The 25571-nt window shown below is 34.7% G+C and overlaps 1 protein-coding gene across 5 annotated transcripts in view; it reads left to right on the top strand.

Annotated features, from left to right (window-relative positions):
* The window catches only part of LOC150097846 (uncharacterized), a 452334-nt gene that overhangs the window by 319019 nt on the left and 107744 nt on the right, over positions 1-25571 (top strand). For all 5 annotated transcript variants that reach the window (XM_090406149.1, XM_090406148.1, XM_090406147.1 and 2 more), the window contains 2 exons: positions 15758-15799; positions 21317-21416. In XM_090406149.1, the coding sequence (XP_090262275.1) occupies positions 15758-15799; positions 21317-21416 (142 nt within the window). The remainder of the gene's footprint in view (positions 1-15757; positions 15800-21316; positions 21417-25571) is intronic.

Below are 25571 nucleotides of genomic sequence, written 5' to 3'. Positions count from 1 at the left end.
GGATTTCGCAAAGGCTTTTGATAGAGTACCTCATGATAAGTTGACAGTCATACTAGAGCAGATTGGGTTGGATATTAAATTAGTGCATTGGATTGGAGACTGGCTATCTGATAGGTATCAACAAGTTGTGTATGGGGGTGCGATATCCAGGAAAAGGAAAGTCACTAGTGGAGTGCTTCAGGGGTCTGTTTTAGGGCCATTACTATTTAACTTGTATATTAATGATATTGGCGAAGATTTAGATGGAGATAATCAGTTGTTTGCAGATGATGCAAAGTTGGGACGAACCATAAAGAGTAGTGAAGATGTTGTGGCCGTGCAAGAAGACTTGAATAAATTGATTGATTGGGCAAGCAAATGGGGATGTGAGTTTAATGTTACAAAATGTAAGGTTTTAAAATTTGGAAAACAAAGATGGGATGCAGAATTTTTGCTTGATGAGAATATATTGTTGGAAGTAGAGGAAATAAGAGATCTGGGGGTGATAGTGGATAAGGATCTAAAATTTAGGGGACACATAGCCAAAATTGTGAAGACAACACAAAGGCTTCTGGGAATGATGCGGAGGACACTGACATGTAGAAGTAGGGAGATTCTTGTTCCATTGTATAAGGCTTTGATTAGGCCACACATGGACTATTGTGCCCAGATTTGGTCACCGGGTTTTCAGAAGGATGAAGAGATGTTGGAAGGGGTCCAAAGGCGACTGACTAAGGTAGTTTCTGACCTCTGGAATGTTGAGTATGAGGAAAGATTGAGAAGTTGTAATTTGCAGAGTCTAGTGGAGAGAAGGAAGATGGGAGATATGATAGAGACCTACAAGTCAGTAAGGGGTTGTTATAAGATCAATGGTGGAGAAGTTCTACAGAGAATAGTGGGAGATCAGAGGAGAACCAGAGGTCATCCCTGGAAACTGTATAAAGAGGGTGTGAGTAGAGGAGTGAGAGGCAGTTTTTTTTTGTGCAGAGTTGTGAATGATTGGAATGCCTTGCCTGAGAGTGTGGTGTCTGCAAGGAGTTTGAGTGTGTTTAAGACACGGTGTGATGAGATGTGTGTGTGTGTGATAAAAGGACCTCCCAGATGAGTCTTTGACTCCATGAGGTCTTTTTTAATAGTAATAGTAATCCAGGAACCCCCTGCTATACAGAACATTACAGCATGGAACTTCTGTTGAGTTTCATAGTCACTATGTGATAATTGTTATATGTGTCCTACCCATGAAAAGTTGTAAACCTATTGTACATTAGTACTGTAATTGATTTAAAAACAAAGAGGAAAATCCTACTTCAGTAATCAGACAATCAGAACTCTTAAGCCAGTTCAGGCCTTTAAAAACATGTGGTAATCTCACAGAATGGCAATGAAAGACATCTATGCCACAGTGGAATTAAATACATGAATTATAGAATAAAATTGATCACTAGAATAAGTGTGGAATAGACATTATCTTATAAGTATTTCAACATAATATTTATGCATGTAAAAAAACAATGACATTTATATATATACTTTCATGGCCTGCACTGCTGTACATCATCAAAATGCTGATATGTATCCTAAAGAGGAGTACAGGATACTCTGATAGTATCCTGGCATTAAACATCTGTTTTGCTCACCTTCCCTTTCTCCTTCTATTTAATTGACCATACTTCATGAGCTTTAACTCTGCTTATACATTGTTGAAAGTTTATTTTCCACTTGGTTAGAGTATAATAAATTTAGTTTAATCCTTTATCCAAGTGTGAGCAAACAAAGTTTGCGCCTGAAAGTATCTTCAGGACTGGGTTAAGGTGGTACAGCACCAGGGCAACTCGTTGCAAAGGTGGAGCAAGCTACCAACACTCCTATCCTAGTATCTCCTATAATGCAAAACACATCTCCTTGCGGATATGTCTAATGTTATGCATTAAGGGAAGGGCCACTACCCAGACCGGTTTCGACCTTTATTGAGGTCTCTTCAGTGGGAGCCAGGCCCAAGTCGAGATAGCAGGCAAAAGCATTAGCAGGTCATCTCCACCTATAGGAATTGCCAATTGGTGTGCCACCCTTTTTTTAATAAATTACTCTGGATTTAGAGAAAGATGTTGAAAGTTTATAGGAGATACTAGGATAGGAGTGTTGGTAGCTTGCTCCACCTTTGCAACGAGTTGCCCTGGTGCTGTACCACCTTAACCCAGTCCTGAAGATACTTTCAGGCACAAACTTTGTTTGCTCACACTTGGATAAAGGATTAAACTAAATTTATTATACTGCTTATACATTGTTGAATGCTAACAATCATCTTTCCTGATATCTTCATTTTTAACATGATGGTACTAGTGATATACCATTTTCATTTTCCCCCACATCACTTGTGGTCTCCAATCTTAGATCAGCTACTTTATAAACCCAACTCTCTGATCCATAAGTTAAAACTGGGTGTAACACTGTCTTTTATACACCTAATAAAGTGCTTTGATTAATTTCTCTTATTCCATATACAGAAGAATCCGGTTAATTGGGGCAGCTGTTTATTTGGAACAAATCTTATAGAACAAAACTAAATTGAAAAAATTTCCAGAATTTTTCTTTGCTTATTTGAATCAATTTGCTTATTTTGGATCAAGTTGTTTATTTGGGACAGTAGATGGAGCACTCAAAGTTATCCCTGCGAAGTCATCATCAGTCTTGTGACTGGTAGCTCAGCAGCAATTTCCTTCATTCTGCTCTGTCATTGGCTTTCTTCTTACCCTCCTGATAACTCCTCAAACCCATGCTGTCTTTGACTTGGTCAAGAAAGCTTTTCCTTGGTCTGCCTCTTCTTCTTTTCCCCTCTATTTTGCCTTCAGTTATTCTTTTCACAAGTCCATAATGTCGAAGTATATGTCCAAACCACCTATCCCTTCTAATTTTTATTGATTTTATTAGAGTTCCTGTTTTGTTTATCTCTCTCAGGACTTGTTGGTTTGATTTTTTTTTCTGTCCATTTTATTTTGTTCATGCGACGCCAGCACCACATTTCAAAAGCCTCCAATCTTCTTACATCTTCTCTGCCGAGAATCCAGGTTTCACATCCATACAGTGCAGTGCTCTGTCAATGTCTTTACTAATTTTTTTTTTCAATTGTAGGTTGAGGTTTCCTGTTAAAATGCTTTTCATCTTAGAGAATTGTGCTTTTGCGTTGTTTATTCTTGATCTTGTCTTCTCTTGTTCTGCCATATTTAAAGCTTTTCACTTGTTTTATTTGTTCCCTGCTGATGTCTGTATGCTCTGTATTGATAGGGATTTTGCCTGTAACAGTGATTTTAGTTTTATCTGTGTTGATTTTCATTTTATATTTTTCAAGGTTATTATTTAGTAATTCCTGCATTGTTTTTAACGTTCTTCTGTTTTCTGCTACAAGGGCTATGTCATCAGCAAATCTTATACACATGACTTGCTCACCATTTATCTTTATGCCACTATTTATTTTATCTTTAGTTTCCTGAATGGCCTTTTCAATATATAAATTAAATAAAAGTGGTGAAAGTATACATCCTTGTCTTACTCCACTCCTGATATTTATTATTTTCTCCTTATCATTGATTTTAATCCATCCATTTTGATTTTTGTAAATTTGATAAATTATTTTCCTATCCCTCAGACTATGCCGATATTAGTTAGACAATTTAGGAGTATTTGCTGGTTTACTTTATCAAACACTTTCTCTAAATCAAGGAAGCAAATGTAAGTATTTTGACTAAGGTCTAATCTTCTCTCTGTTATTGTTCTTAAACAGAGTATTGCCTCTCTTGTTCCTTTATTCTTTCTGAATCCAAATTGGTCTTCATCCAATAGACAATCTATTTTTGAATAAATTCTATTTTGAATAATTTTTAGCAGAATTTTGCTAACATGTGGAATTAAAGCTATTGTTATAAATTGGCTGCATTTGTTTGCATTATTCTTTTTTAGTATTGGTATTATGGTTGATTTCATAAACTCCTTTGGTATTTCTCCTCTATCATAGATTTGGGCTATTAATTGATAGAGTAAGGTTTTTGTCTCATCACCTAGATTTTGTAGCAGTTGAGTAATTGCCTGTAAATGGTTAGTTGATTTAAGACTTACTGGCATAAGGAATACAAAGGTCATATTATTGCAAATGACAGCTTGTAAATGATTCATCAGCTTCATTCTTTCATGATTTTTATGTGACACATGTAAATGACTCATCACTCCTCTCACTGATTCAGGTTATATAGCATATTACTTTCTAGGGGAGATGGTTCCTAACTAATGTTAGTGGTTTGCACTTGTGTCAGGTTTCATGCTGAGCCAATGATTAATCAGAAAAGTGTAGAGATTTTTCAGTGATATCTTTTTGGATAATTTTGTTTTCAATTTTATAAAATTTTGGACTCTTACCAAGATGCCACAAAGATTTATCACTAGCCAAAAAAATTACCTTATTAGATCAAATCGAAGGCCATTCACCCAGTAGTCATCATTGTCTGGCAGAGATAACTGGAGTATCAAAATCTATGATTGCTCACTTGATACAACAGCAAGATAAACTCAAGAATGAACACAGCATGGAAAAGAGGAAACATCTCCAAAATGGAAGCATGAAGATGAGGATCCTGATGCTGAGGACGCTCTAAATGAGTGGTTCTCTATTATAACTAAGTGAGGCATGTGCATCAGTGATCTAATGTTATAAAAGAAATCAGAGGAGCTAGCTGAGAAGCTGGGTCATGGTGATTTTGAAGCAACAGATGACTCTCATGATGGAAATGTAGGCATGATATTAAATTTAAGAAAGAACATGACAAAAGAGATAGTGTTAATGTTGTAAGTTCAGCAGAATGGAAATCAAAAGAAAGTACCTGAATTATTTCAGAAATTTTGTGCAGATGATATGTACAATGCTGATGAAACAGGCCTGTTTTATCATGCCAGACTGGATGGTTCTGTGCTACAATCATATAAAATTGTGGTTCTAAGAAAGCAATGGATCACATAGCTGTGTTATGCTGTTCAAACATGTCAAGAACTGATAAAAAAAAAAGCTGTGTGTTATTGGGAAAAGTTCTAAACCTTGATGCTTTAAGGGGCGAAGAATGGATAATTTGCAATTTGAGTACTATGCTAATAATAATGCATGGATGACTTCTGAAATATTTAAGAAATGGTTAATGAGGTGGGATGTGAAGTTAAACTGGAAATCAAGAAAAGTTCTGATTCTTGACAATTCTCACTCTTTGGAGTTTTTGACTAACATCTATCTGGAATTTCTGCCTGCTAATACTACATCCTTAGTGCAGGCAGTGGATATGAGAATCATAAAAAAATTTAAGATATACTGCACAAAGTTGGTGAGCCACATCCTAGAAGCGATTGCAAATATATATTGACATCATCTCCAACAGCCAGGAAGTGAGTTCAGAAGTTAACCTTTTCCAGGCATTAGTTCATTTCTGATACTTGGCAAACAGGCAGAAAGACAATTCAGTACTGCTTTTCTCACTACAGTTTAACACATTCAGACATGGAGATGTTAGAAACAGCCAAAAGCAAAGATGAAGCCATTTCAAAAGTGCAAAAAGTTAGGAAATTTTGAAAGAATTTGAAGGTATCGACAATAATGTTGAATATTGTTAAATTCAACAGTGTTGAATTACAATGAAAAATGAAGATTGAAAAGTTGTCAGCCTGGTTAGCTGAGTGGTTAGTGTATCTGCTCTCCAGCCAAAAGGCTGTGGGTTCGAATCCTGCCGTGGGCATGGATGTTTGTGATTGTGAAAATACTAGTGGTGGTGGACAGTAGATGGTGCTGGTGTAGATGATGTGGTTCGGTGGATTTGAGTGGTGTAGACAGAGAGTTGTAGAGTAGGTGCTCTCCCTCGATGAGTCTTTGGACTACTTGGAGGTGTCACATAATAATAAGTATGCACATGTTCATTATATAAATTACATTCAAATATCAAATATTTCTAATATGTTCATTTTGCTTTAATGGAATTACTTTGAAGGGAAACAGGTCTCTGTTGATATTGATGAAGAGGAAAATTTAAATGTATATATTTTGCTATTGTAATTAATTTGAATAAATGATTTGTTTCTGAGTGAAAACTTAGTTTATCTTTTTATATCTTTATTACTATTAACATGAAACTTGCAATAATTGGACTAAAATGTTGTACTCCTCCCGATGTGTCCCAATAAACCAGAATCTACTATATATTTATTCAGTTGATTCCCCCACAATACCAGCTTACACTGTTGTCTATTTTCATATTTGATTAGCCATTATCACTAAAAATTGCATGTAAATAGTTGAAATATTTTATGTGTTCTATAAGTTCTCCATTGAAAATGCAAGTGATGTGATGTTTTGTACCTTTTTTTAAAAGGTAAAATTTTTTTTTACATTTTTTTCTATTTTCATGTTTTCCTTTTTGTTGCTGATTTTTATGCCAAATTTGCTATTAAATTTAGTAAAGGAATCTTGCAAACTTGTACTGAATTTACACTGCTTGGAAAGAAGTCAATGGACATTCCCGTGAGCAAGGTGCATCAAGGTGTAACAGGTCACATGTTTGTAGCTGGTATAAATTGGAGGAATATGATGCTCCCAAGTCAGTGCAACTATGTCCGGGTGAAATGGCTGTGAGAAGGAAACTGATGGAATTTGAAGGAGATGTTATGATAGGATGCCATGTTGTGGGTTTATCTGTTTCGCAAATTATTGACAAATTAGGCCATACTAGATCAACAATTAGTGATACCATACTGAGATAGAAGCACAGAATCAACTGCAAGTGCTGCCTGCAGTGGATGACCCATCACAGTCACTGAACTTGACCCTAGGGTACTATGAAGAATAATACATAAAAACCATAATTTGTCAGCTGACAAATTATGGTTTTGGGCAATGATTGGAAATTTTTGGACATTGATTGGAACATAAGTCATGGTGCAAAGGCGTGTCCAGTGAGACGTGGAAGCTTGGAAAGCTGTGTTATAGAGTGACAAAACATACTACACCCTCTACCAAGCAAATAGATGGATGTGGCTGATTCCTGTTGAATGTCTCTTACCAGAGTGCATGACCTCAACTATGAAATTTGGAAGTGGCAGTGAGATGGTATGGTCCTGGTTTTGACCTCAGACCTTTGTTTGTGGCACCACAAACATTAAACTCACAGAGAGCGGTATCTGAACATTCTGGACATTACAATGCTTCCTACTCATCTCTTTCAACAAGATAATGCACTATCATAAGGCTGCTGCTGTAACTGCATTACAGCAGCCTTATGATATTTCCCAGCCTTTTCTAGGGATACTTAACTTCCATATTCTTTCCAACGTCTTTTCATGACTTTTGTTTAGTTTACTTTTACACGAAAGCTTCTTTACATTTTTCTCTATGTTCTCCCTGGGCATCTTCCAACTTGCAGTTATGCTTTCTTCTTTTCTAGGACTGCCTTTTTAATATCTCAGTGCATGGTGGTTGGATTTTCCTCTTCATCTTGTACCTCCCAGGCTGAATCAGTGTGTTTCTTCAGAATTTTCCCCTAAGGTTTGGTTCTTCTTGTTTTCTTCAATATTTATGAGTTCACAGTTAACCTCTGAAAGCATCTTGACTTGGATACTTTTTAAAAATTTCTTGCATATTTTCTTTTGAATATGATATTCATTGTTATCCTGCTAAAAACTAAATGTGATCACTTTCTATTTTAGATCCCATGTATACACGTATCCTGATTCAATCTTGAAGATGTCATTGATAACATAGTCACTAAAACTTATTTCTGTTATCAAAGAATGAGGCATGTGCCTTAATTTTGGCAACAAAAATAATGTAGAAATAGTGGATATTAAAGATCCAACATTATTTCAAAGCCGAATATATGTTGAAACTTCAGGAGTTTGAAATCTTGGCCAAGGAGCTTATAAAAATACAGTCCTTGGCATTGAAGTTACTTAAGCTTGTACTGCTTAAGACACAAGTACTGCCCAGGCATCCATGTATTTGCCTTTTATTAGTGTATTTTGATCATGGTTTCACTGGCATGATTGCTGTTTTGAACTAGTTGGTTCTCTTCAGAGACCAGACAAAAACTCTAAGAGAGCAAGATCTCTCATTCAGTATCTAAGCAATCCTATGTCAAAGAGTTGCATCTTTCATAAGTGAAATTCTTAGTCTGTGTGTGTAATAGTAATTATCAAAGAAAGAGCCATACAGCTTCATTTTGACAACATAAATTATATGGAAATAGTGAATATTAACATATTCTTCATATATTCATATCTTCATATCTTGGAAATAATGTTGGATCTTTAATATTCACTATTTCTGTAAAATTGTCTTATTTCTTTTGTTTGCTCTCCATGTGAATGTTTTTTTTATTTTTCCCACTTAATTAAGATTCAGCGAATTTGTAGTTAAGAAGGAACATGTGGATCTATAGGACAAATGATTATGACAAGCTTAAGAGGTAGCATGAAGCAGTGTCATACTATATGAATTTGCAAGCAAAGTATTGTTGCAGTGCTAGCCTATCCTTCCTTTTCATATCTGAAGATTAGGAGGTTGAGGCTGTCAGATAGGAAAAAGATGGACTAATAGTATTTGTAGGTAGGATCCACTTAAAAGAAAAAAAAAAGGGGGGGAGTATATAAAAGGAGAAAGCAGCAAACTTATGAATATTACACAAGCAAGAAGGAAGCATTCCACAGACCACTCACCATCTTGGTCACTCGTCTCTGAATACCCTCCATCGTTTCCTCACCCCCAAGAAACCTAGGAAACTAAACCTGTGCATAGTAATCCAGTTGTGGACATATCAAGGCCTTGACAGCCTGGTTGGCCGAATGATTAGCATATCTGCTCTCCAACCAACAGGTTGCGGATTGGAATTCTGTGTAGGCATGGATGTCTGATTGTCTTTAGGTGGAAGATGAATGTCATCACCTGGGAGTGAGACCACCACATAGCTTATTTGGAGACCTTGAAGTGACTTGAAAAAGTTCCATGTTTGATCTCTAGAGCAGGGTTTCTAGACTGTGTAAAAAAATACATAAAAAATACAAAAATTAATAAAAAAAAACAACAAAAAACCTAAGCCCACTCATGGTACAAAATGTGCTATAGGTTTACAAAGTAATCTTTCACGGGTAGGAGCAATATATAAAAAAAAAAGAAACTTGTGTGTGTTCATCAATAGCCAAATATTCTTATGAGCTTCCTTAGCCATATACCCTCAGAACTTCAACTCTCTCTCTATTACTATCTCCCAAATCTCTAGCTTCATTTATTTCTTGGAGTACAGGCCTATCAGTGGGTACACAGTTTGTAATCAATTTATTTAAAAATGCATAACTTTACATTTGTCTACATTAAACTGACACCCATTATCTTTTGTCTGTACTGACCGCTTGTTTAAATCATCCTGCAAGCTTTCCACATTACCTTGAGTAACTATTATTCTCCTCAAAATTTGCATCATTAACAAACGACATATTTCCTTTCAGATTATTTCCTGTATCAGTAGTAGTCCTAGCACCAGGGATTGAAATGGTTTTGAACCAAAATAAAATGTTCTTCTCAGAACAGTTCAAAAGAAATTTTTTTTTCTAATTTCATGAATTAATAATCCCTGATAATTTTTTTGTTATTGCGAATTTTTTATCTATCCAGATCAGAACAATTGACAAAAACTCTGAAGATAATTCCAGGTCGGAGCAAAAAATTTCACTCCTAAATAGTAATGCTCCTTCAAAAAAAAAACAGAAAAAAAGTGTGTGTGTGTGTGTATTTATTTATTGATTATTCAGGATTAATTTAGGAATTATGATAGTGAAAAAAATAAAAAAAAAAAACTGGAAAAAAAGTGTAAAAAGTGCATGTATGGGTGTGCATCATGTGAATCTGAAGATTATAACTGCAAATTCAGATGAATCAACTTATGTCAATTTGTATAATTGAAGATTTTGAATAGAAAATGAGTAGATATTCAAATTTTTGAATCACATGCAAAAGGGTCACATGTTAGCACTTAACAGGATAAAAGACGAATTGTATTTGAAGGAATAAAGTTGCGAACTTTGATGTCTTGTAATTATTATTATTTCATGTTTTTATTTCATTGTAGAGTAGGTGCCCTCCCTCAATGAGTCTTTAGACTCATCGAAGGAGGGCACCTACTCTACAACTCTACATCTCCATCATCTACACCAACACCATATACTGCTCATCACCACTAGTATTTTTTGTCTGTAAATTGTGTGTGTCCTAAAGGCCGATTTGTCTTTATGTGGTATGAAAAACCTGAGTTTCCAAGACAAAAAACCCTGCTACTTCCGCCTTCAGTGGAAAAAAAACCCACATAAAGATTCTTCTTGTCACAATGAGAATTGAACTTGCACCTTTTCCAATCAAAGGGCACAACTTATTGTCGTTCTTCCAATTGTACTACGGAGGCACTTTTAATGTTTTAAAGGCATCGTCTAGATCAGCGTTTCCCAACCTTTTTGATTTCGCAGACCCCCTGTTGCAAATGTTAATTCACCCCGGCCCTCATAAAATCCAAAATGGAAATTTTTTTATATTTTACATATCATAAATGTGAAGTAATTAATTACAATTTTACAACACTAAACGTGTCATTTGTGACAATTGAATACTGTTATAAATGGAGATATTCGGAAGAATATGAACATATCAATTAGGGCCAGGTGTGAGCAACATGATAAGATAAAGTTTAATGAAAATAAACTATCCCGCGGACCCCCTTTGAATTACTTGCAGACCCCCGGGGGTCTGCGGACCACAGTTTGGGAAACACTGATCTAGATGATGCCTTAGAAAACATTACAATTATTACAATTGATGCGTTCCAGACATCACCCTCACTCTGCCACAAGCACAAAGACAGATTTTTGGTTATAATAGCAAAGCATATATTTGATGCACCATGTCAGGTCAACATCCAAGCGCCTATAGTCTGCATCCCTTTATTCACAGCTCATTGTAGAGCATTTTTTCAGTGGTGTTGTATCCATAAAAATTGAACAAGCACCAGTGGGCTAATGTAAAGAGTTTTACAGATGAGTCATTTTAGTCTTTCCTCCAATTCTACATGACACTTGATCTGGCGTGAAAGTGGTACTGCTTACAATCATGATTATGTTCTTGAAAGGGATAGATATAATACTGCTTGGGTCATGGTGTGGGAATTAATTCAGTGCATCCATTAAGCATTATGCTTAATGGATGCACTGAGCTACGACTGCTGGAAAAAGGGACTATGACTGGTGAATGATATTGCAACAAAGTATTTCAACGTTATGTTAGATTTTTCTGTGGTGTTGTAGCCGAAGAATTCATTTTTATGGATGACCATGCTACACTTCATCGTACACGAGCAGTGGAGATATTTCTGGATGCCGAGGATATTATTCAAATCGAATGGCCAGCATGCTCCCCAGATCTCAGTCCCATAGAACACATTTTGGATGCAATAGGTGCATTGCTGTTTGAAATTCCCCTCCAGAAAACGAGGCTTTCTCCTTGTGCTGAAGGAAAAGTGGGCCAGGTTGCTTCAAGAACTGGTTAATCACTTGGTGCTAAGCATGATACAACATTGTGAGAGCTGCATCGCAGTTCAGGGTAGATATATTCCTTGCTAAAAAAAAAAAAAAAGTATCTCCACATAGTTTTCTGTGAGCACTGTACATTAATTTCTTAACAACATTCTTAGGAAATTTGTAACTTTAGCCAAAAACATATTGCAATTTAATTTGTATGAAATTTATAATAAAATTCATGTGTAATGTAATTTATTAGTATGCTGGCAATAAATTTATGTCCACATTTGGCTGTAGTCATGATTTTTTTTTCATATACAGGTAAAAATGTAGTCCATTTCTAGCTTTTAGATACCTGTGTGTATGCATGTATAATATATATATGTGTGTGTATTTTTTTATGCATTTTATAAATTTATATTTACATAAGTTTATATTTATTTATTTATTTATTGACTATTCAAGTGTTCATAATTTAAGAATTATGATAGTGAAAAAAAATATGATGCTGAAATAGTCTTTATTTATTGTTACGATTAATTAGGAAAAAGAAAATTTGATAATTTCAGTTTATTTAAATACAAGGAAATAAATGAAAAGTTTTCTTTATGGAGAAGATATAAAACGGTGTGTGTGCACGCACACACATATGCACGCTTTGTCATTTATTTTAAAAAATACTTATATATAAAATAAGTGTGTGTGTGATGGAGGAGCATTATTTTCTGAGAGTGAATTTTTTTGTTGCTTACTGGAACAGCTTACCAGATTTTATCCTCAAAGATAACCCAGAACTAAACATCAATTGTTTCAGTAGGAGAGAACATGTTTACCAAAAAGTATTTTGTTCTACTCCAGAATAATTGTTTGAGCATCAACAAGGGATTAATTCTTCTGATTGAATAATATATGCTCATAAACACAAGAAAGATATTTAATTAACCAAATATTTTGGTCTGCTATTTCCAGACCGAAATATTTGGCTAATTAAATATCTTTCTTGTGTTTACGTGCATATATTATTCAGTCTTTATGTCACAAGTATCCTTAAAACATCTAATTCTTCTGATATTTTTTTACCATTGCCTAGCACAGAACCTTGCAGCACACTACTAGTCACCTGCTTCCTCCTATTGGATTCTGCTCCTCCATATACCACTGTTTTGGTATCCGTCATTCAACCCCATTTGTATCCACGTTACCGATGTCATATCCATCTTCATTCATTCTGATTTGTGTAATAACAGAGTTCCATGTTATATCCTGTCAAATGCCTTTTCAAAATCCAGCATAATCATTATGTATCTCTTTTCCTTCTTGGTTACGCAGTGATCGGCATGCATTATATAAATTATGGAAACAACTACTGTGTTAAAGTAAAACCTTCAGTTTAATATAAACCAAAATAATCATTCGACCTTGTCGACCTTCACATTAAGGTCATCATCTGGAGTATATACATATATACAAAGAAACAAACTATACTATATATATATATTGTAATTCTCGTAGAAGGCTTAGACGTTGGTTGTACATGCTTACTAAATAACTTAAGGAAATTACAACGTACAATAGAATATACATTAAATTAAACTTTAATATAATTCCAATATTTCGGCAACGTCACGTTACTATCTTCAAAGGAATTTACAATAAACACACATGCACACAGGCACAAAGCAGAGTAAATGAGAAAACAAAGTGAGGAAGCTATGGTTTTTCCTCATTTCCACCAGTATGGTTACTGGTGAAATCGGATGTTTCACCAGTACAGCCATTCTGGTCTTGCAGACCATGCTCTAGATACATGCCACAGAATACGGTGGAAGAAAGCCACAACAGTACACGTAGCAAGTTTAAATTTGAAAGACTATTCATGGAATCAGCCTCAGCCCTAAAAAACATGCCAAACCTCAACAAATTTGGTTGCATGAGACTGCCCCAAATTTGGGAGACTTATATCAGGAGACCTTCTGCCCAACGGCCAAGAATACCTACATAGCCTGCTAGGGGGAACCATCAGGACTTTTAGGTAAACCATAGCTTCCTTGCTTTGTTTCTCATTTACTGTGTTTAGTGCCTGTGTGCACGTCTTTATTGTGAGTTCCTTTGAAGATGGTAATGTGATGTTGCCGAAATATTGGAAATATATTAAAGTTTAATTTAATGTATATTTTATTGTACGTTGTAATTTCCTTAAGTTATTTAGTAAGCATATATATATATTGTAGCTATAGAAACAAAGAAACAAGTTACACTATGTTTACACAAGTTGCACTACATTAGTGTAGCTTGTTTCTTTGTGTGTGTATATATATATGTATGTATACTCCAGATGATGACCTTAATGTGAAGGTCAAAATATTGAGTGATTATTTTGATTACTTTAGCATGGTAATTGTTTCCATAATTCGTATAATGAATGTGTATCCATTTCCTTTATTCAACTCAGTTATCACTCTGTTATAAAAAGTTAATAATTTATTAAGGCATGACTGACTCTTCACAAAGCCATGTTGACCTTCATAGATTGTCATATTCTTATCCACCCATTTTTAAATTCTCTTTTTGACCAACTGCTCCACTTATATCACCATTCCTGAGATAAAGATTGGTCTATAATTTGCTACTACAGTCTTAGAATCTCCCTTATGCAAAGGAATTATTTTGCTTTCTTTCCACTCCCTTGGAACTCTGCCAGAATTAGGCAGAGACATTGTCGGTTCCCTTTTGCATTCTCTTAAAACATGAACTAATATCTCATCTAATCCCACAACTATATTTTCATTGAGATTCTGCAGTATCCTAAGAACTTCCAGTTCAACTGCCTCTGTTCCCATATTAGTTTGTCACATACGTCACAGCATTAACCTCACTTGGATGATATACCATTGCAAAGTGGTCACTCAGTAACTCAAGTATTTTATCTGCTTCTTTCAACTTTTCACCATCTCTGCTCATTAAAGTTATTGTTCCTCTTATTTGTCATGTGACAAAAGAATTCTTTGGAATTTCCTTTGGCCTTCTTGGCTGGTTTCTTCTCATAATCTGATTTTGCCTTTCTTACCATGTCTTGGCAATCTGATTTTCCTTCTTGGTCACCTTTCTTGCCTGACCCTTTAGATAATTTTCATGAGCTTGCTGGTTACTTTTCTCCTTATATACCCCCTACAATATATATATATATATATATATTATTATTTTATTTTTTTTTTTTGCAACTCATGCTTAATGACACTACTGATCCACCTAACTGATTAACGTTCCTGATTTTGGGTATAAATGTGATATTGGTACCTCCAGATGCCCCTTAGCCTATCTCCCATGCACTTCAAACATCCTTCCCTTGCAGGTTTTCATATCATGGCACAGCTTCAAGTTTTTCTCCTGAGCTTGTCATAATCACTTGACTTACATATACTCATTAATAGACTATTCTTCATATTTTACAATCTCCCAATTCAAGACTGCATGGTCACTCTCCTCAGTCAGAGGCAATGTGGCTGCTTTAGTTATGGATAACTCTTCTTATTCTTTGACAAGGTCCAATACTGCACCTTGAGGTTCCTCCATCACATGCTACCTCAAGTAATTATCTCTGAGTAGGTGTATAAATTTGATTTCATTTGTGCCATGTGATTTTTCTCCTTTCCAATCTATATTTCCATAGTTGAAGTCCAACATAATTACTTGATCTGCATTTGTATTAATTTGCTGATGCATGTCTTCCAGATCATCCCTGGCAATCCCTGATATGTAGCAGCAACCAGTTGTATTTTTTCTGTTATTGGCTTCTACTTCAGTCATTGAATTTAAGTTGGATTTGATTATTTTGATATATTTCTCTGCTGGGTCATATGTTAATGTAAAGTTGTGTAATGTAAATTTATATTATAGTATGCATTAAGCAAATTCATAGCTTAAAATTCTTTTCTCGAATTATATTGTTTGTTTAGTTATACTTACACCAGTTTCTCCTAAAAATGTTTAGACTACGTTATATCTGAAGAAAATGTTTGAAGTTATGCAAATTGTTTTAAATGATATTGTCTCATGATGTTTTGCTGCTGACTGCCATTTTCTTATGTTTAAAAGAATATCAAATTTGTGTTCTTTTACAAATTTTTATTTTCAGATAAAGATATATTTATCTGAGTAATGCCTTATTTTACTAATATATGTGAATACACTTATTTGTGTGTAGGTAAAATTGGACAAATCTGGCAAATGGCAAGAAGTCCCACAGGTATAAATATTCTTTGATAGTTTCCAAAACAATGAGAATTTTAAACAATGTTAAATTACTCTTTCTGATTTATATAAGTGCATTTTCTGTTTAGATTTAAAATTTGTTTTTCAGTCTAAGATGTACATACACATTTTTGAGATGATACAGACATTTTTTGCCTCTAGGCACCCACCAGTGCCTAGAGCCAAACCTCAGATGTCTGAAACATTGATGGAACTAATATCTAAGCCACCAAAAATGTTGTGCTTACTACTGACTTTTTTGTCACTGTATAATTGGCACACCAGTACAAACCTAATATTAGCCCCAGATGTATCTCCTAGCCAAAAGGTACGCAGCCATCAGAATTTCAGAAAATAACTCAAATTTTTAATCTAGAAGTGAACTCTGTGGACATTCCTCAGAGGAAAGTCCAGGTCTTTGGAATAATAGAATGCCACTAAATGCCTAGTACCCCCCATAGGCTTAGTATAGCCACCACTTTGCTTACTGGAAGCTTGAAATGACTAAAACTAGTTGAACTCACAGCAAAGAAGTGGTTTACTTTACTTGAGATATATTGTAATGCGAGTCATGTTTTCAGAGTTGTTGGACATGATGGCGAGACCCAGCATTTCTTTTCTAAGGTACAGCTTTAAAATATTCTACAGACAGTGTGGCGTACTGGACTGTATGGTAATATATTAAGGAACTTATAGGTTAACTAGGGAATAATAAATTTGAACAACAGAAGATGTACAGGGTGATCAAAATTAAAGTATCTTTAAGGCTAAAATTCACCATTGGTACATTTCTGATGTACTAAATGTAGGTGTAATAATTTTTATGTATATACAAGAAGGAGAAAAGTGACACAAGCATAAATAGCACATTTTTATTCACTTCTGTTATGCATCCATGGGCTGTACTGTTCAGTGTACTGCTCTTCTCAGTATGCCACAAACTGCATCCTTTGCACAGTGTGTTCAGTGGTAGAATGCAGCTGGTAGACTGAAGTTGTGCATATGCTGTGTTATGCTGTCTTTCAGCATTGGCAAGTTATTAGGATGATCCTGATAAACCCAGTCTTTGAGAAATCTCCAGAGCCAGAAGTCACAGTGGGTCAGATCAGGTGAACGAGGTGGCCATGCAGTGGGAAATGCACAGCTGATCACTCTGGTTTCCATGAAATGTTCTTGAACCTCCTCTATGGATCGACCGATGTGTGGAGGGCCCCCATCCTGCATGATAATGACTGAATCCATGCACAGGTGCTGCTGTTGTAGCTGTTGCACAACAAAATTGTTTATCATATTATGATACCTCTTGTTAGTAACTGAGCAGGTCACAGAACCTGACTGGCAAATGTCCCAAAGAAAGAATAGTCCAGTGATAAACGAAACTGTAAACTTGCACCAGACAGTAACCTTGGGTGATTGCAAAGGAATTTGTTGGATTGCATGCAGGTTTTGTGTAGCCATGGCACATCACCAAGGAACAGAGTGACCACATGGCATCTGATGATGTTCAGTGGATCAATAGATGGGCATATTCTTGATAATTATTTCATTCATCAAGAGAAATTATCATTATTGTATAATTATTATTACCAAGACAGCATCATTGATTTTATCATTGATGCTGTCTTTTCACTTGCCTAGTTTTCAGAGTTGTCACATCTCTCTTCTCTAGTCTTTGATCCTCTGTTTTATTTTGACTCATTCGCCATTTCCTAGTCCTCCGTATTTTATTATACCAGTCTTCCTTATTTTATTATCTATTTTCATGTTAAATCTGCACTGTTCATTGCCTAAGTAGCTAAGTTATGTTTGCTGGACAGCAGGTGTTATGCTTCCCTACCCATTTTCAGGCTTTTCGTTTCTGATTTTCATCATGTTGGGTAAATGCCAGACAAGTATGACAGCCTGTATAGTAGATAAAGGAAAGGTATTAATCCTGTAGCATGATTTAGCACGGGGATATAATCTGGATCAGGAGACTTATTGTGATCCAGACTAATTAGTAATTTTCTAATATCTTTCTGGTGAAATATCAAAGGTGGCATTCTGTTGCATGTTTGTGTTAGAGGTTATTTTCCTTAGTCATCTATACAAAAGTTGGAAGAGAAGACTGATGTCAGGAGGTTTAACTTTATCTTTGTTGCATTATATCATCAGAATATGAATGTGGCAGAAGCTGGGAAGAGCAGAAGTTGCACTCAGTAGCATTAACAAAAACCAGAAGGCTTTTACCTGTTTAAGGGAGAATTTTTGTATTTAGACCTTTCAAAGTTTGATTTTGATTTGCTTAATTCAGATTCTTTTTTCACAATTTGACAATTATTGAACTTGGCCAAAGACTCTTGATAACTCTTTAATGACTACGAGTGTAGCTGATTTACTTAAGAGGGTGAGGATGTCTATATGGAGTACAGAACTAAGTACAATGTTATCTTTAATTTGAATATTAGGTTTAAATTATATCACTTTCCTTAATAATGTAGTCTGTATGGATTATAAATAACATATGTATGGATTATAAATAACATGAAATGATGTACTAATCCCACCTTTATATCCAGGCCCATTCACCCATGTTTTGTGTACATCCTTCAATTCAAACAACTCATAAGCTATTTATCACCCTGTATAAGGCTCGGTTTACACCGTAATAAATTAACCTTTTTGGATGATATTTCCCTTGGTTCTAATATTTTATTTGAGTCTTAGCATTCAGCCTTATGACCAAGTTCAGTTGTCCTTCCATTTGCATTGTTAAATCTTCCCTGGACCACTTAATATTAAATTTTTTTTAATTCTCACACTGTTTTATTTTCCTCCTCCTTTTTATTTATTTTTAATATATATATATATATATATATATATATTTAAAAATATATATATATTTAAACATAAATTTAATGACTTAAAAAACAAGATTACTAATAAAGATTTAATAAGAATAATACAACTAGTTTCGGCTTATAATAGCTTTCGTCAGGTATTCTTAAAGGAAGAGAATAGTAATAAACAACATTGAAGTATCTAAAAACTGGAAAATACAGGTAAAAAATCGCCACACATAATTGATACATAAAAAACGTTGTATTTTTTCAAGTTGTTCTGAACAACTTTTTTATGTATACAACATTTTTTATGTATCAATTATGTGTGGCGATTTTTTACCTGTATTTTCCAGTTTTTAGATACTTCAATGTTGTTTATTACTATTCTCTTCCTTTAAGAATACCTGACGAAAGCTATTATAAGCCGAAACTAGTTGTATTATTCTTATTAAATCTTTATTAGTAATCTCGTTTTTTAAGTCATTAAATTTATTTTTAAATATATATATATATATATATATATATATATATATATTAAAAATAAATAAAAAGGAGGAGGAAAATAAAACAGTGTGAGAATTAAAAAAAATTTAATATTAAGTGGTCCAGGGAAGATTTAACAATGCAAATGGAAGGACAACTGAACTTGGTCATAAGGCTGAATGCTAAGACTCAAATAAAATATTAGAACCAAGGGAAATATCATCCAAAAAGGTTAATTTATTACGGTGTAAACCGAGCCTTATACAGGGTGATAAATAGCTTATGAGTTGTTTGAATTGAAGGATGTACACAAAACATGGGTGAATGGGCCTGGATATAAAGGTGGGATTAGTGCATCATTTCATGTTATTTTATACTGAGTACTCTGGATGTCAATAAAGCAGTGGCACTGGATCGAATTTTGCCACAAGTCTTGAAAAAATATGCTAAAGAACTGACAGCTCAGTTGACATGGCTTTTCAATGAAAATCTGGCTACGGCAAAGGTACCCAAGGAGTGGAAGGAGGGTACGATAGTGCCAATGCATAAGGGTTGACAGCAGATTGGAAATATCAAATTATAGATCAGTTTTTTCATCAATAGTTGTTAAGAGAAATTAGTAAGGGATCATATACAGCATTAGGCAGATGAGGATAATGTTATCTGTGAAAGTCAACATGGATTTGTTAAGGGGTACTCTTGCTTTAGTAATATGATTGCCTTTTATAATAAAACGAGCGGTTGAAGAAGGAAAGGTGTATTCTGCCGTTTTTTTTTTTTTTTTTTTTTTTTTTTTTTTTTTTTTTTTTTTGATTTTACAAAGGCATTTGACCAGGTACCACATGATAAGCTGATATTTAAGTTGCAGCACATGGGTTTAGATGTCAGGTCAGTGAACGGGATTCAGGATTGGCTGTCTGATAGTATCAGAGTTGTGTATGGGGGGGGGGGGAACAATATGAAGATGGCAGAAGGTTACAAGTGGAGTCCCACAGGGCTCAGTGCTGGGACTTCTATTGTTTAACCTTTATATCAGTGACATTGTCAGTGGATTGCAGGGGATATTCAAATTTTCAAATGACGTGAAGCTGGGAAGGGTTATTAGCAATAGTGTAGATGCGATAGCCCTGGAAGAGGATTTGAATAAACTGGACAGATGGGAAAATGAATGGGGCAAAGGGTTAGTTTAACGTAGCAAAATGTAAATTCTGGGATACATCGATGGGAGGCAAGGGATCTGGGATGATGATTGATAGAAACCTGAAATTCAGGAAACATATTGCAAAGGTGGTGAAGGTAACCCATTAGATTGCTGCAGTACTAAGGATGGTGACATGCAGAGATGAGAGTTGTCATTTCATTGTATAAAGCCCTGATCAGACCATACTTGGACTATTGTTCTCAAGTTTGGTCCTCAGTATTTGAAGAGGATAAATTAACTGTGGAAAAAGGTGCATAGGCAGATAAAAAAAGATGATATCTGTACAATGTCAGATATGAAGACAGGCTGAGGGGAATGTGGACTGCAGAGTTTTGTTGGATAAAAGGAGAGGTGATATAATTTAGACTTAAACGGCTAAGAGGTGGTTACAGAATATAAGACTTATTGTTAAACTGACCATTGATTTTTTTTTTTTTTTTTTTTAATTCTGAAACCTTTATTGCATTTTTGTACTGTGCAAGCCTTGATAAAGCTAGTCAGTTACTAGCGAAACCGGTAGGCAATATTGTACAAACATACGTACGAATTAAAAATCTATGGTCAGTTTAACAATAAGTCTTATATTTTGTAACATTTTACAACCAAAAACATGTATAATTTAGGTGGTTACAGGGTTGATATTGGTAACAGAAGGAAGGAGCATCCCTGGAAATTATGAAAGGAAGTTGTGAGCAAGAGGGTGAGGAATGGTTTCTTTGCATGGAGGGTGGTTGAACAGCAGAAAACAATGCCTGATAGAGTGGAGAGAGCACAAACCATCAGTGAGTTCAAGGAGTGGTATGATATCCTTTGTGTTTTCTAGGATGGGCCTCCCATGATGAGTCTTTTGACTCCATGGGAGCCTGAATCATCATCATCATAATGAATAGTTCTTTATTCTCAATCCATTTCCATGTTATTCTCTACTATGACATTAAAATAGCTTTTCTTTGTGAACAGCATTCAAAAATGTCTGATATATTGATTTATAAATTTACTACTTCAGGATGAAGCAAATAAATTAGTAGCACCTGTTTCCAAGCAAACTAAAGAAGATGCTTCAGATGTTGAAGGTGCACCTGATGTAGATAGTGAAAAAGAAGAAAGTAAGTCTTATCATTTAATTTCTTGATGAGTGTTTAAATCAGGAGAAGGATTATGTGTTGCTACATTGTAATCATGCTGTTCCCATTCAATTAAAAATAAGCTTGTAAAAAATATCTTATAATGTATATTATGATGCACTCTGTGATCTTGTTTCTGTCTATTTCATGTTGACCTATAATATCTGTATGGCAACAGTTAGTGTTACACCACTCTGTGAGAACACTATCATGTTGTTATACCAAAATTGTGCATTTTCAAATCTTGGTAATTATTTTTTATATTACACAATAGTACATAATTGTGTCATTTCTTATCTCTTTGCATAATTTAAATACTAAAAGTTGTAAATTTCATGTTATACCATCATTTTGTTTTGGTTAGAAGTGCCTTAGAAGACTGAGACAATCTGATAATATTGGTGTCCTGACAGATAAAACTGATTTGGAAGAAAATTGCTGATGGAAAGTTACTGATAATGCAAACTCTTCATTTAGTATCAAATTGACTTTATTTGGTCACTTTATTTAGATCAAATAATAAATCCCTTGTTTGTCGATTTTATAGTATGGTAAAATTTAATACTTCAGTATTGTGAAGTACTTTTAAAAGAACCTCAGATTGTATCAATCCAATTAAATCTTGATTATCTTAAGTCTTTTTCCTGGCACCAAGCACCAGTTTTGCTATTCTTTCCTCTCTCTTTCTGCTTAAATGCCCATACTATCTTAGGTTAGCTCTGCTAACACATATTACATGCCAATGGTGTCAAGTTCCTTTCTGATATCTTCAGTTTTTAATATGATTTTGCCATTGATAGCATCTGTTCATTCTTAATTTTTCTCAGAATCCTCATGTCTGTGATCTCTTGTCTTCGAAAGTGTGTAGTTTCTTATCAGCCTTTCAGATTTTAAAACTAGTGTGAACAATGTCTTGCATACTGCTGGTTCAGTTTTTTTTTTTTTTTTTCTAATTTCTCTTATTCCATCATCAATTACTTAAAGGGGTTTCATAGAGTAGATGCTGAAGAAAGTTTTGTACATGACAGGGTAGGAGAGAAAAAGGGATCATCCCCTGTAATTTGTGTTTGTGTGTGGTTAACATGGGCAGCAACTAGATTTTTTACTCATAAAATAGTGAATAAGTGGAACGGGTTGTATTTTGTCAGTGAATGAGTTTCAGGAGAGATGATATATTGTGTGATCACAGTTGCATGGGTATCATGATATTTACCTCTAATTTTGGAAAGAAGTAGGTTTAAATCCTGTCTAGGATTTAATTTAGGTAGAATTGGTCTTTTTTTAAAGCCTTCTACATAGTGAACATTTGGGCTTTTTATCTGACAGTTTACAATTTTTCTCAGGTGTGCTTGCATAAATCTTATCTAGTGTAGGTTTTCTTCTCTCTCACATACTGAATATACTCATAATAGCATTTCTCATGAATATTTCAAGAGGAATGCATATTTGAGCAAGTTTTGAATCATGGATATTTTTATGATTTCTAAATAAAACAAGAAGACAGAGCAGTGTTCGAACATCGTTCTTTCATTTTTTACTTCATTTAGCAGTCTTTTCAAAGTAGGCATCTAGAATATCTCTTCAGTTTTCATGTCATCTTTACCATCTGTGATCCTTGTATGATGCTCTTCTCTCCATTTCTAAACTTTTAGAATAGTCTCTGGGCATTTTGCCACCTCCCTGATATTTATCTTCTATATTCTGACCAGAGTATTCCATGATTTTGTTTTAGATGTTGCATGATTTTTTTTTTAAGTTGTTGCTTCGCTTTTTTACATTTTTCGTGATATTCTTTCAGAGCACATGCTGACTTACTTGATAAAAAAAAAAAACTTTTTCTATGCCAGCCTCCTTAACTTCTTGAGTTCACCATGGAGTTCTTGTTTAACCATGTGACATTCAAGCTGGCATGAAATAAATTTCACTCTGTTGCACTATAATTTTGCTTTGTTTTTAGCTAATGACTATAATTTGGTTCACTAAATGTTAAATTGCCTGCATATCCTCATTTATAGAGTATCCAAGCAGGTATTAACAAGTGCTATAGAGAAGGTTAGTATTGGATATTATTTCAAAAATCATGATCAGTTCTCCACATTTCTTAAATGGTTGTGTGGATGTCTCCTATTTACCTAACTTTGACTTTTAAGTGACCTCATTCAAACTCCTATTTAAAGTAAAATACTAAGAAATTTACAAGATCTTCCTGCCTTAATGTATTTTATTTTTTTATTTACTTTTTTTGTACAGTCAGTGTTTGTCATACTTTCTTTGGTATCCATTTTGTGTTTAAAAAACAGGTCGATGTGTGCAAAAAGTGTGACTCACTTTTAACAAATGTTATGTTCCTACATAGTCTCAATCCTTCCATTCTTTTGGTTTTCCCTTTAAACTCTTATCCTATGATCTTTTCTTTCATTCATCCATGATCTTTACTTCCAAGGAGATATATGATATGATATGAATGAATTGAATGAGGCATAAAAAAGGAAACAGAAAAAGGGTCAAAATTGAGAATTTGTTGCCGGGGTATGAAGTGAACTAGTTGCTTCAGAGCTGCGATTGTAGATGATTCAGTGTGCGTATTGAATAAGATCAGTGATGTACATTATGTTTGTATATGGGATGATTTGATGTTCTGAAGAATTTGGAGTTAGTTGCCTGGAGGCAGGGAAACCAGATGTATCAGACATATTGGATGACAGCTTGGATGTGTACGTTAAGATAAAGTGTAAATTGTGTTATTACTTCTAACATGTGAAAGTAGTAGGCTTCGTAATTTTGTCATAATGAATGTTGGTCACTATGTAACATTAAATGAAAGGTCTAAGTTGCGACTTTTTGACGCAGACAGCAAAGGGGACAAATGTTATTGGCATTAGTGAGCCCTTTTCAATAGAAGAATGTGATAGGTCCTGTGTATTCAGGGAATACAGACATTGATAGAAAGAGTAGGGGAGTATTGCTGATTTTATATGAATTAAATCCAACCAGAATAGTAATCCCAAATGATGGTGGTAGTATGAGTGCTGGACAGCAGATTTGAAGCTGATGTTGAGATATAGGGCACCAGGACAAAATAACTGAACATAGACTGGAAAGAGGAAAAAGAGAAGTAAGTACATGGAGAAAATTCTAGAATTATTGAACAGTTACTACTTTATGCAACATGTGAATGAATGGATTCAAGGTGCAAGAATATTGGATCTGGTAATAGTATATGATAATACCTCTCTTTAAATGAGGTGATCTGTAAATGAGAACTATTTCATTTTCAGTTGATGATAGTGATCATGCCGGATTGATCTAGACAACGTCATATCATGTGAGAGTTTTAATTAAGAAGTGAGTATAGGTGGAAATTACAAGGTAGATAGTTACGATAAATTGAAAAGGTAGCTTGAAGTTGTGCCCTGGCTTGAGAAACAACATGGTGGAATCAAAGGGTATCTGAATGCAATTATGTCTGGTTAAATTCCCTAGAGTTAGGAGAATAAATTGTGTGGGTTAAATGGATGAATAATACTTTCAAGTAAGAACAAAACATAAAAAGAAAATATTGAACTTGCCAAGAAATTATTTTTGTTTAATCCTTTATCCAAATGTAAGTGAACAAAATTTGCATGTGAAGTGAGGTGAAGATATTTCATGTGAAAACTTCATTTGCTTATACTTGGATAAAGGATTAATCAAGAATATAATTTCTTGGCAAGTTTAATTTAACTTATAACCAAGCTAATAGAAGTTGAGAGTTTATTTTTCACTTGGTTAGACTATAATAAATTTAGTTTAATCCTTTATCCAAATGTGAGCAAACAAAGTTTGCTCCTGAAAATATCTTCAGGACTGAATATGGTGTTGCACTACCTTACTGGGGTAAGGTAGTACAACACCGGGCAACTCGTAGCAAAGGTGGACCAAGCTAATAACACTCCTATCCCATGACCTCGCTATTGCTTCCGCCTGGTATCTCCACCTCTGGGCCTGGCTCCCACTGAAGAGACCTCAATAAAGGTCGAAACTAGTCTGGGTAGTGGCCAATCCCTTAATGTATAACATTATACATATCTGCAAGGAGATGTGTTTTGCATTATGGGAGATACTGGAATAGGAGTGTGGTTAGCTTGGTTCACCTTT

Source organism: Typopeltis vanoorti, chromosome 16, assembly GCF_054136105.1.
Source record: "Typopeltis vanoorti isolate ZY-2024b chromosome 16, IOZ_Tvanoo_1.0, whole genome shotgun sequence".
NCBI classification, from domain to species: Eukaryota; Metazoa; Arthropoda; class Arachnida; order Uropygi; family Thelyphonidae; genus Typopeltis; species Typopeltis vanoorti.
The sequence above is the reverse complement of the archived record's forward strand: the minus strand, read 5'-3'. Positions and strand labels throughout refer to the sequence as shown.